At 45.4% G+C, this 12,951-nt stretch overlaps 1 protein-coding gene across 2 annotated transcripts; it reads right to left on the reverse strand.

The window, feature by feature from the left end:
• Window positions 1-1,058: 1,058 nt before the first annotated feature.
• LMX1B (LIM homeobox transcription factor 1 beta) lies at window positions 1,059-11,059 on the reverse strand. 2 transcript variants are annotated; one of them, XM_005421227.2, is made up of 7 exons: window positions 10,833-11,059; window positions 8,082-8,260; window positions 7,620-7,697; window positions 7,159-7,225; window positions 6,174-6,335; window positions 2,428-4,481; window positions 1,059-1,775 (listed from the first exon to the last, which is right to left on the reverse strand). In XM_005421227.2, the coding sequence occupies exons 1-6, from the start codon at window positions 11,035-11,037 to the stop codon at window positions 4,324-4,326; spliced, it is 849 nt and encodes a 282-aa protein (XP_005421284.1). In that variant the 5' UTR covers window positions 11,038-11,059; the 3' UTR covers window positions 1,059-1,775; window positions 2,428-4,323. The 2 variants fall into 2 exon arrangements, with proteins under 2 accessions (XP_005421284.1, XP_030913118.1); XM_031057258.1 differs by lacking the exons at window positions 1,059-1,775; window positions 2,428-4,481 and adding an exon at window positions 5,267-5,835.
• Between the last annotated feature and the right edge of the window lie 1,892 nt (window positions 11,060-12,951).

Here is a 12,951-nt window from a genome sequence, read left to right on the forward strand (position 1 = left end):
CCATGGCATGATGCACAGCGTGCTGGCTGAGCTATGACCCTTCAAAGGACCTGGCAATGATCATCTGAGTTCTGCAGGGTGGATTTGAAAAATCCACTCAGCAGCTACTGTGTGACCAACATGAGCCACATCTCAGGCATGGTTAGCTGCGACTGAGCCAAGTGATCTGGATGTTTTTGATGACAGAGTTTAAAGAAGAAAAGGAGATCAAAATACCCAGGATGGTGTTTCAATATAAGTGAGTGTAACCATCACCATTTATTTACAGCAGCATAATTATCTCCAGTATTGTGACTGTGAAATGTCTGCCACCAGCCCCAGGGCTGCTCCTCAGGGCGGTGATGAGGAGGGTCTGGAACAGCAGCACAGCCCGAGCCATCCCCTCGGCAGCCAGCCACGCCAGGGGAAGGTGCTGCTGCACCCCAGAGCCCAGCTGGCACCCACACCAGGCGGCTCAGTAACTGCTCAGGGTGCTGGGAACCCTCTGCCGCCCTCACAGACCTGCAGCTGCACAAGAAGGACCTCTGAGCTCATACCCAGCATATTCATTCTGATCTCACAATCATCTTTTTTATACATTATTAAGCACACTGAAACCTAATCAATCATCTTTTACTTAATTGCATCTTGTCACCACTTCAGCTGCACACTTATTCCTTGATTAGCCAAAACAATATGATGGAAATACTGTGAAGAGCTCACTTGATGCATTTCTGTTAGAGAGGGGTTAATTTCCTAGGGAAAATGATCACTGTAAGGTGCATGTAATAAACTGCTGTCATGACCTCTAGCCTTTGAGCTCCCATATGTACAATCATTGTTTGTGGTTTCCGTGGAAGTGCCAGATGCTAAGAATTTTTGGCAAGAGTTTATCAATTTGACTCAATGTAAGGTATTAGTGTGATATGGCCCATTAAACATTTTACTTTCACCTGATCAGTAAATTCCCTTGACAACAGAAGAGTAAAGCAGAAATCAAAGAGGTCAGAGGTTGCTGTATAATCTTTTACTGCAAGGTCCCAGGTTAAAACCACAATGATCACACTCCAGTAGGATAATTTATTCCACAAAAAGAAAGTGACATTTATTTTGCTTTAATGAACTTTGGCCTTTGCCAGCTATTGCAGGCCCACTGGAAATCCTTGCCTATGCATTCCTTCCCTGGACCAGCAGCGGCCCGCCATGGCATGGAAAATGTTACACGTGCCAAGGGCCTGAATGTGTGCGTGTGTGTGGCTCCAAGGGTGGCAGAACATGGGGCAACAAACAGCTAAGGCATCATCATACGACACGCCAAGGGAGAGGAGATAGTATGTACAAGCATGAAAAAAAAAGGTGGCAAACAGTCATCCAGAGAATCAGCAAAGAATTATACTTCAGCTACAAAATGGGATGTCTGATTTTTTTCCTTGGAGATGGATTATTTTTCAACATCCATCCCAGATGCAGAGGTAGAGTTGGGACAAGGCAGTTCTCCAAACTGTAGGTCATGTTATAGTTCTCATTTAAGTCCCTGTAAACACCAAAAATGCCATTTTGATCCTGCCAGTAATGAGATATGAAGCAAGGCTGTGCTTGTATGAGGAGTCTACAAACTGGTGCATCTGAGAGGCTTTTCTATGACTGTAAAGTAGCACAGCAGAGGGGAGAAGAGGGAAACGATGACTCCATTGAGGTCGGTGGTGACAAATGATATGTTTACATGTGCCATATGAAACCTGCTTGCTTCTGCCCTGCAAGCAGCGAGGATCACCTGAGTTCTTTATAGATGTTTGCTATCATGCAGAGAGAAAGGAAATTGTTATTTTGATACACAAAGAAAGGGTAAAATACTTGAACAGGATGGGTAAGAAAAGAAAATCCTTTCCATTTCAAAATATATCCAGGGGCTCACAATGCTCAGTTGAAACCACATCCTTGCCAGAAAGCAGGGAAAGGTCACTAGGCAAAGCATATGGACACAACAAACCCACCTTCCTGGGGATGGCAGCAATCAGGGACAGGGACAGGGACAGGAAAGTCCCCTGGAACCCTTGCAGAGCCACCAGTCCCTTTCCTGACTGAGGCTGTGTGCAGGACACAGGGGCTCTGCACCTCAAGCAGAGGGAGGACGGTCCTTGGACTGAGCTCTGCCCCCCTGCACGACGTGCACACACTCAGGGACACATACACAGACACACAGACACACAGACACACAGCCAGAGACATACACACAGACACAGACATACACATGGACACACGGACACAGCCACATGGGCACACAGCCACATGGACACACAGACACGCACACAGACATACACATGTACACACACACGGGCACACGCACACAGACACATACACAGACACACAGCCACACACAGCCACACACACACAGAGCCTCATCCACGGTGCTCTCCTCCTCTCCAGAGTGAGAACGTATGCACTTACACTGCAGATAAACTTGGCTTTCTCAAGAAACGTCCAACATGCTCAGTGCACACTTCCATGCTGGGGGAAAATGGTATTTTTGTCCTTGGACCCATCACCCTGCCGTTCCCAGCGTGCCTCCGGAACACCAGGAGGGCCTGTCTCCATCAGCTGCTGCGGGGCTCCCAGCAGGACTCCCCGAGGCGGTGGTCCCCGCAGTGGGGCTGCTCCCTCCCTGGAGGCTGCAGGGGTCCTGCTCTGGTCTCCCCTCCATGGGAGACCCACGCTCCCACAGAAGATGCCAGGCCCCACAGGGACACTGCGATGCTGGCCTGGTACCAGTCCTCAGCCTGCAGGAGTTAGATTAACGAAAGCTTTGGACTTGTTTTTCAGCTATTATGGTCAATATATTAAAGGTATTTATTTAAGAAAGTGCCTATCCTGCCAATCTTTCCCCATGAGCTCTATTTTGAACACACCCTATAATTACTGATATTACCCTGGCAAATACTCCCCATGAAGTTTTCTCTACTGAGAGCCATGACTGTACTTGTCTGCTTCTCCACATTATAATTATCACCAGGCAATATTTATAGCTATACTATTATTATTTATGATATTTTATGCCCTACAAAAATCTATATGACATATGCTCAAACTTCAGCATCAGAGACAGACGTCACCTGGGCCACCCCTTGGTCGGTGCGTCTGTCCTTGCAGAGCTCACACTGCTCACTCAGCTGGCACCACAGCCAGGAGTCCTGGCAGGGGGCATTTGCAGGCCCTGCTAAAATTTCAGCTCAACATACCTGAACTTCCCACTGTCATTTCTTTCACAGTTTGCTGTTCCTGGCTGGTGCACATTTCAGGACTTCTGGTGTTTCAGGCTAGAACTGTGTATCCTTGTTTCTTGCTGAGGCAAGGTAACTAAAGGAGTGCTTAATTATTCCAGATGGACAATAGAGAACAGCATATTTATGCCTCATGCAAAACAAATAAACAGAACAGAATGAAAAACACTTCTTCGCCAATCATGGTCTAGACTTGAAATTTGGCACTGCAATACTTACAAACAAATGTAAATATTTTAATCTCACACTTCAGAAAAAAATTAAATAGATCTGTCTTGTAAGCACCTTTAGTTTTAATTACTTGAGATCAATACTAACCTAAATACCTCTGCCCCTAACATGCATCTCCTCTCCAGGGTCATAGACCTTTCTTACTCTGAAATCACTGGCTTTTTCCACAAATACTGCTAACCAGTTTCCTCAGTATCATACGGATAAGGGCTATAAACTAATGAGCAGATCTAGGTTATGTAGAAAAAGTGTAGAAAGGAAACAAATGTTGAACATCACATTTACATTAACTTCTCACAGTTCAAATGGAAATTTATCCACAACATAGTATGAATCATGCAGTAAGAAAAGGAGGAATCTCCAGTTTCTTTGATTTATTTGTCATATGGTTGACTGATGTCAGTATCAGTGGCTAAAAAAAAACTTTAGACATCCAAAAGAAAGGAGAAGAGAGAGGAGGAAAAGGTCTAGCTTTCCACAAAATCCATTTCTTTTAAGATGATGAGCTCAAACCAAACCAGATCAAAGGCTGAGGACGAGCAGGTTCTTCTGTTCCTTCCGTGCTTGTCTCGTGGTCTGGCGCCAGCTGGGAATCAAGGGTATGGGACGGGTGGATGTGTTTTGTCTCCCTATATATGTATGTATGTAGGTATTAAAATATATGTACATACATACACATATATGCAAACAGAGACAGTCTTCCTAAAAAAATGCTCTTTGCAGTCCAGAGGCAGCAGAGTCACTGTGAAGGAAGAGCTGGGCAACATATGGCTGTAGAGTCTGCACTGGAAAAGTCACTGGCTAAACACACGCCGGCTGTTAGTTTTCTTTACTTTCATGAGGCGAAATAGGAGCTCTGCATAGAGTACAGCCTGTCAATGGGGTTTCCTACTCTAGCCTGCATGGAGTTAACTTCGGAAGAGGCAAGAAAACAGTCGCTCAAGCTAGTTAAAGAGGTATCACTGTCGATATCATGAAAAATGGAGTCGTTTCCTGCAAATGAAATGCACACGTTAGGCGGGATGCTGCGCAGCCGGGGAGGACACAGCACACACGGATGCTCACGTGCTGCACGCTGCAGCGAGCAGGAACACTCCTGCTCCTGAGCTCCCATGCTAACACACTTTGGCTACGAGGGTCTGACCTACAAGTGGGAGGGCTTGAAATCAACCCACAGGGGTCAGCCGGCAGCAATGCGCCCAAACCTGCCAGGGTTTAATTTCAGTTTCAGTCAGCAGCCAAAACAGAGTCTTGGCTGACAACAGGAGCAGACGGTGCTGGGGAGGAGCAGGTCCCCAGCTTCTCCACGGGTTCCAGCACTCATGGGAGCACCAGGACTGTCAAGAAAGGTGGAACCAGGGTGCCCATGAAAGGGAGGCATGGTCTAAGAGCCATAATCATACTGGTCTTCATATACTCACAAGGCAAAAGTTCTACCAGTGTGACAGGACCCAGGAAGAGACCTAGTTTCCCTGGCCTCAAGTGAGTTACAGCTGTAAAAATGGTCTCCTTTCAGAAAATTCCACTCTTTTAGGGCTGGTCTGGAACAGCACCTTGTATTTCCTTTAGCAACTAAGATTTCAGCTTACTTCAACACTGAAGGTTCCAGAAAAAGCTCTAGCTCAAGTCCTAGGGGCTCTGCAAAAGTGTTAGTCTGCTTCTTTTTCCTCACACACTCATTTGAAAGGGCTTTGTGCCATCCCCTGCACCCCTTTTGGAGCATAGAACCTACTTCCCAAGGAGTTTCACTCAGAAAGCCAAGCAAACCAACAAAATCACAAGCCACCTAATGCTCGAGGGCACTTCATATGTCCTCAGCTCCTTACAGGACCTCCCAAACTTCCTGGTGTGCACCATGGACTTGTCTCAGTGGCAAAAGTAATGACACAGACTCAAAGCAGATTTCCTGTTGGCCTGTGCACGCTGTGCTGGGGACAGTGATGCGCACGTGAGCCTCTACAGTGAAGTGCTCCTGGTCAGCAGAAAGGAGTCTGAAACAGGCCCTTGTGGGCTACCGCAAGGCCGAGAATCACAGTCTGAAAAATCCTCTGACATTCTTTTTAAATGCCACACTGCAATTGTCCAGAGCCAATAATTGAGCATTTAGTGCTTGTAATGCGTTTGATGTGGGGTCAAGCAATCGTGAAAGCAAACCGTCATCTTGATTTGGGACAGAGAATAAAACTATGCAGGAGAAATGTCCTGTGGTAACCCATCTCTTAGTAGCTCAAGAACTGTTCTTTAACAAATCCACGCATCCAATCTGAGTGGTCTTACAGGGCTGCTTATTCATTTTGTAATGAATAGATTACTTCTCTTTATTGAAGGCACTTTTTCCTCAAAGCTTCTAAGAAAAAAGGAAAAATTTGTGAGGGAGCTAGAATTTGGTACTGTTTATTTTTCAGTGTCTTGGACAGTGGTTTAAAAAAGTGGAGTTTGGAGAGGTGATGTTGTTTGCTTATTGTTTATCAAAATTATACTGTGAAATAGTTCTGAAAGGTGTTCAGAGCTTGAGATGAGCTCTGGTCTACCCCGTTATGTGCACAAGAAAATACACACATAAAACTGACTGGTACAAATCCCAGAAAAATATTCTAAAAGCCAGTAAAGCTGCTGCCCCTATGGAGTGTGATCCAGCACATGGACCCAGCTACTTGGGATGTGGCAGAATGAGGCATGCCTTACCATAGGGGTTCATGTGGTCGCCTGGCATTTGTGGAGGGGTAAGACCCTGCTGAAATGGGTCTGTGCCATAACTGCTTTGCTCCATTGCTACAATCTGCTGCTGTGGTGGTGCAAGTGGTGTGTAAGATGTCATCATCCCTTCCATTCGGTTGGACATTACTTCTGCAAAGCAAAGAGGAGGAGCAGTTACTGCTGGGGAACAGGGCAGAATCAGTGGCAACAATGAACCCTAGCAAATGCGGTCAGGGGTATCCTGTCAGTCAGAGAAACTTTCCAAATTTTGTCTGAGCATAGAACCCTGAGCAATAAGCTGAAAGACTTGTAATTTCCACATAATTTCTGGAGCTCCTAGGTCCTGGTCCTTATCCTCCCAAAGTCCATACAGTCTGTCTGACAGAGCCCAGTTATTCTCTAACTCCTGCTGGTCCCAGTTTTTCTGCTCTGGGTAAAGTCGAGGATTTGAGGCTGCAAGGTCTTGGGAGCTGGAGATACTCAAGAGTACCCAGAGAGCAGCAGAGCAAGTTCCAGCTCCTGGGTGCAGTGCCTGCCCCAGGGTCCAGACACTTGTGGGGGCACAGGAGGGGCTCTCCGTGCCTTGGCTGGGGCAGTAACGCCAATGCCTGTGCAGATTGCCAGCTGAGCACTGTGCCCCTTACTGCAGAAGAAAACAAACTGAAGGATCTGTCTGGAGCAAGCCTCCTGGAGATTTCCTCCAGTGCAGACACCTCCACGTGGCACATTCCTACTAGAAATGAGGTAACAGCTTCTGCATGAGCACCTCTGGGGTCTGATCCCACCAGGAGAACTTGGAGTAACCTGTCATGGGCACTCAGGCACACCTTTGTGTCCTTCCACTGCTGATGGCACATGTCACCCACAGCCCTGCACGCTCCCTGCATGGCTGTACTGAAGTGTCACGTGGGAACAGCACTTCCAGACAGCTGCTGATTCTTTCTCTCACTTTGCTTTTTCACAAATCCCCTACCTTGCCCTAGTCGCTGCGAGTTCTGCTGCTCCTGCTGCTGTTGGTGCCTTCGTGCTAGCTTTTTCATCTGAAAACAAGCAGAAGAATAGAACAGTCTTGTAGCTCCAAATGCAACCATTTTGTTTCCTTACAAAACCCTCTGCAAACATCTTATCAATTAACACAGACCATTTATACTTATGCACACACTGTTGTGGGTTCCGTTTCAATTCTAAGCTTAAACACTTCAGTTTCCAGTTCAGATTTGCATGCAAAATTTACTCCCAACCCTGAGTTGCTTTGAGCATATTAATTTAATGTCTGTGTTTGGAAGTTGCCTTTCCAGTGGATGTAGAGAGCAGAGCAGGCAGAACACGCAGAGCTCAGCTGTGGGACTTCTGCAGTGTGAGCTGCAGCCAGGGCAAGAGCCCATGTGAGGCACAGCCTGCATTTGACTTTTGAGGGTGGGACAAACAGCCTACCTTTGCTCTTTGGTTTTGAAACCAGACTTGGACGACTCGCACACTGAGCCCTGTTTCAGCTGCCAATGTTTCTCTGACCTGCAGGAGGAAATGTTTAATGATGCAATTTTTCATAAGTTAAAAAAAAAAAAAACAAACCAAAAAACCACTAATCAGTTTTGTTAGGAGGAATGTTTGTACTTAGAACAAAAATTGCATGTATGGAATTACTTTTAAAAATTAATCATATTTTTGCATAGTGTTGTCAAGTTCTGCCCCAATGGCGCTACCAGTTCTGTAACTACTGAACAAAGAGTCCGAGCTGAGGAAAATGACACTAAATTTTACCCATAAAAGACTTCTGTGCAAAAAGAGTGCTCTGCTTTCACCCCGGGAGAGCTGCTATTGGCCCAGGAAGGGGCAGGGCTGTCTGCGGCTGTGGCCTGGTGTCAGGGCTGGCTTGGTCCCTGCTGAAGCACCTACCTTTCTGCAGGGCTTAGAAGATACTTCAAAGGATGCTTTGAATGCTCGTCTCTGCTGTGTAGTAAGTATTGTTCTTGGTCGTTTAGGTCTTCTTGGGTCCTTCCCATCATCGCTTCCTTTTCCTTGGGTTACTTGGCCTTTGGTGGGCTTAACATCTCCATCTTCATCATCACTTTTGACTGGTGAAAAAAGGATATATAATTGCACTTGTTCCACCAAGAAAACAGGATATTTGAGAACTGCTCTTCAGTCAACAGGTTAAACTATTGTCCCATGGTTATTTGAATACCTAAAGCAGCTGTGGGCAGCAAGAGACTCTCTCAGATCTCTGTGCTCTGCCAAAATCAAATGCCACAAAAGCATAAAATGTTTTCAATTTTTAATTGAGGTCCTGATCAGGGGATGGCAACTCAGAAAATGCTTCAGTATTTCCAGGAATTGGGCACAGAGACACTTTGTGCCTTTCCAGCACCTCTTGGTCCCATGTGCTCACCTGCCCCAATCACAGCCCCAGATAAACACCTTCACCTTCACAGTTGAACTCCAGCTTCTCCTGAAGCGTTATGTGCAGACAGGTACTACTGCCTGCACTGCTACAGCAGCAAAACAGCATAAAGCAAGTATCACACAAGTATCTCAAAGCCCATCTAACTCAATATAGTACAGAATCCAGTTATTGAATACTGTTTTGAATGTTTTGAAGGTCCAGCAATAATATTAAATATAATCTTTGTCATCTCATTTCTACTTCCCACAGAAAACATCAGTAATCTTCCTCTGTGCATTAAAATGTGTCCATATGTACAAGCACAAACTTCTCTTTTTCAGTAAATGTATACAAGTATCTATGTGCTTGTGTAGACCAAAGAGATTATTTGTATTTTCTATAATTAAATTCTGAATACTCATACAATCTGGTGATATTGCATGTGTTAGTATATTGTCCTGGGAAATCTCAAGCACAGTGGCAAAGCTTGATGAGTAAATACAAATTTTGTTGAGAAAATCAACCTTTCAAGTCAGCATATTTTATTTGACCAGACTACTGAGTTTTCTTCCAGAAAACACTATCACATTATTATAGGGACTTCAACATGGAGAAACACATGGAATTTTTTATATACTGAAAGACTACATTTGGGGAATCAACAAATTAGACTTTAATTCATTTTAGGGTCTGATTATTATGCACCTAGCAGTCCAATTACCTTTTACTTTAATAAGCATCTTTGGCCTAATGATTAAAGGGAAGTTCAGTCATTTTAATAACCATGACATTATTAACTTTCCAGCATGCCATTTCTAAGGAAAGGTTTGTGAGGATTAATACTGCTCATTGGAGAGTTACTCTTGTGTCCAGTGGATAAATATTTGATTGAAGCAGGACACATTCTCAGCCAGGGCTTTGCAGACTGTGTGCTCTCACGCAGACCCCTGGGAGATTAGTGTTTTCACTGTGTTAGACAATGGGAGACAAACAACTTGTTTAATTTGTCAGCTTGTTTTTCAGGTTGGGTTTGACTAACAGAGAATAATGAGGGGAAAAAAGCATCTCCAGGACTAAGAAACTCCCCTTTGTGCCAAAGGGAAATGAAATTGAAACCAAGACTGGTTTGTGCTACCGTGGTAGCTCCTCACTGCAGATCACAAGTCAGTCTGGTCCCGAAGAGGAGCCCACCCCTGCTCAAAGCTGGTGCCAAATGCAGCTGCCAGCAGCAGTTGTGTGAGTGAGGACAGCAGTGGGGAAAGGTGCTGTGGCCAGCCCCAGCATGGGGACAGCCTGGCAGGAGCTGGTCAAGGGGGTGTGGTGGACACGAGGCAGGTGCACAGGGGCTCACTGGAGCTGCTGGGGGCAAAGTGTGCTGATGATCATGGAGCTGTCAGCACATGCCTCACATGCCTCAGGCCCGTTCACCAGAAGCCCAGACCCTCTGACTTGAGATTTACTGAGCAGAGCACTCAGGGTCCTGCAAAAGCAGCATGACAATAACTAAAACACTGCTCCAAGAGTGGCCCTGGTCCCATGCAGACACCTTTGTCTTGAGGTATTCCTGGTGTGGAAATACAAATTTTAGCAATGTGGAGAATATGACTCTCAGATTAGAGATCAAGGATAATTTCTGCTACCAGTTAAAATAGAGTAACACATTTTCCCATAAACCAGAGGCAAATATATCATTTGTACATGTAATGGAATGGTAACTGTTGATTTTCTTGGAAAACAACTGTGTGATTATGATGGCACAAACCCACATCTCAGTTACTTTCAGATTCTCTTCAGTACTTCTGTGTTGCACTTGCAATCTTTTTTAAAGGTACTATTTGTAATTGGCAGAGAGATTCCTCTTGTCCATTTTCCTAGTTTAGTGCTGAAATTTTATGTGAAGAAGATCCCCTGAAAAATATGTTAAGTGGATGGAAGAATGCCTACAGAGAACAGCATACTGATACCTTACTTGAGTGAGACCTTGGGTAGCTAAAGTCAGTCTGATTCATGCTTTATGATCTTACAGAAAAACACACTGATGAAAGCAAAAAGAATTTGTCTTTTACTAAGCAGGAGGTTAAGGAAGAGAGTCAGGTTAGGGAAAGCAGACTGCCAGTAGGAATGTTTTCAGCTGTGCCTGCAAATTTGCATAGGTGGCACATGCATACAGATGAAGTGGATGTGAAAATGGATGCAATTTCTATACAAAAGCTCTACAGACCCATGCAGCTTTTCCAGTCAGAGCAGGTGTGGGAAAAGCTCACCTGAGTCTGAGTCGTCTGGGCTGACTGAGCTCAACAAGTCTTTCTCTTTCTCATAGTCACTTTTGCAGAGCAGCTGCCCTTCCTTGAGGACAAACTCGTCCCCTTTCCTCAGCTGGCGCTCGCAGACGCAGCAGCAGAAGCAGCTCAGGTGGTACACGCACTCCAGGGCGCGCATCACGAACTCCGTCGGCGCGATCTTCTCCATGCAGCCGCTGCACTTGGCAGCAAACAGCCTGCAAGGGAGAGCAGCACGGTCAAGGGCAGCATCAGATCATACCCTGCGTGGGTCCAAATCCAGCAATGCCTGCACACATCAGCCTGGCTCATGCTTCTGCACACGGCAAGGCTTGCATCCTTTGGCTTGGAAATAGCATAGACATGCAATTTTTTCAAATCTCAATTCCTTTGGTCTCGAAATTCCCTAAATCACCTTTCCTGGACAAAGCCCACTAAGATCTGTCCTTATCTCAGTGGTTTTTTCCTTTTCAAGATGAGAAACAAAAGGGAGCTACCAAAGTCGGATAATTGCTTAAACACAAATGTATTTCAATTCACCTTTTAGAGGAAGGACCAGCTCATGCTTTGTTTTATGCAGGGTCTCTTGTTCCAGCACTTAAGCCCTATTCTGAACAGACTTTCCATTTTTGGTATTCTCTGTCTCTGAGGAGGCTGATAAACACAGAAATGAGCATGAAAACTTTGTGCTTTTGCTGAGGCAAAGTCAGCACGTGTGCACACACACATTATTGTACACATGCAATCAATAAAGAGAGGAGTGAAATAACACAGCTTCCCTTTGGATGTTGAGTTATTCCAGAACAACCTGTCTCTGAAGGAAGTACTGTGCATTTTAAATGGTGTGAAACATCCTTTGGCAGAGATAGGCAGTGATACAATCTGTCAAATTACCAGTATAATCACAGACCCTAGAACACACACTGCATCCAGACTAGTTCTTATTAATGCTCTGTAAACCCTGTCTTTCATCCATCATTAATTTTCTAGGTTTAAGTTAGAATTATTTAGATTAATTTTATTTTGCTTTCCTAATGGCAACTGGGAATCTCCCTAAGTGAGATTTCAGAAAAGGGCTGCCTCAAATAAAGACAGATTGCTGTTACATCCCTGTGTCACGTGGTGTGCTGGTGATTTGAAATTCAGTGTCCTTTATGGCAATACATCACAGTGCAAGGTGCATGAACATTTACATTTCAGCAAGGAAATGAACACCACTGCACCAGCGTGTTCACAGAAAAAAAAAATTAGATTCTGCCTTTTAGCATGGGGTATGCTGACTTTTTTCTGTCATCAAAATTATAATTTTTCACAAAAAAGGCAATTCCCTCTGATTTTAGAAGGCTAAGACTGTGGTAGTTACTCATTCCTTCAGAGCCTCCATTTTGTCTGAGCTGAGAAGTGCAGGAAAATGGCAGTACAAGCCCTCGGCAAAGGGCTGGAGTCAGAGTGGGCAGGAGGGAAAAGCAAATGTCAATACGGTTGCACACAGCATCCAGAAAATGGCTGAGAGAGGGGAACTGGGGTGTTTCTGGCTGTACCTGGGAGTGACCACACCAGGAGCCTGGCCAGCTCGGTGCACACCTCTGCACGACCAAAACCTCAAGGTAACAGCGGTGCAAAGTGGACTAAGTGGCTCTTCTTCAGGTATGAAATGAATTAAATTGATCCAAAGGAAACTGATGCCACCCAGGACCCTGGGCACTGCCATGAACAGGATGGCTTATTCCATACGCTCCGTTTGCTTCATCTGCAAGGTTTTCCTTACAATGCTTTAGCCAGCAAATTCCTAAGTAGAAAATATTTTTATCTCTGCACAATTTTATATCTTTATATCTGAAAGGATTAACACACAAAGAGGGGAGAAAAAAAAAGGTGCACTACAATAGTTGTTTCTGTTCAACTGCTTAAACCTATTTGACTCATTTAACCAAGCCTCGCCTCTCTGTCCGAGGGGATGCCCTCAGGACGGGCACACCTGGAGGAGACCTCAGGAGCGGCAGAGCTGGTGCGAAGGCTCTGTCCCCGCATGTACCTGCACTCTGCCGTTCCCGCCGGCCGCACCGGGCGGGACGGGCCGGCCCCGGGGCGCTGCGCCCCGGCC

This window comes from Geospiza fortis, unplaced genomic scaffold (genome assembly GCF_000277835.1).
Source record: "Geospiza fortis unplaced genomic scaffold, GeoFor_1.0 scaffold27, whole genome shotgun sequence".
Lineage (NCBI taxonomy): Eukaryota > Metazoa > Chordata > Aves > Passeriformes > Thraupidae > Geospiza > Geospiza fortis.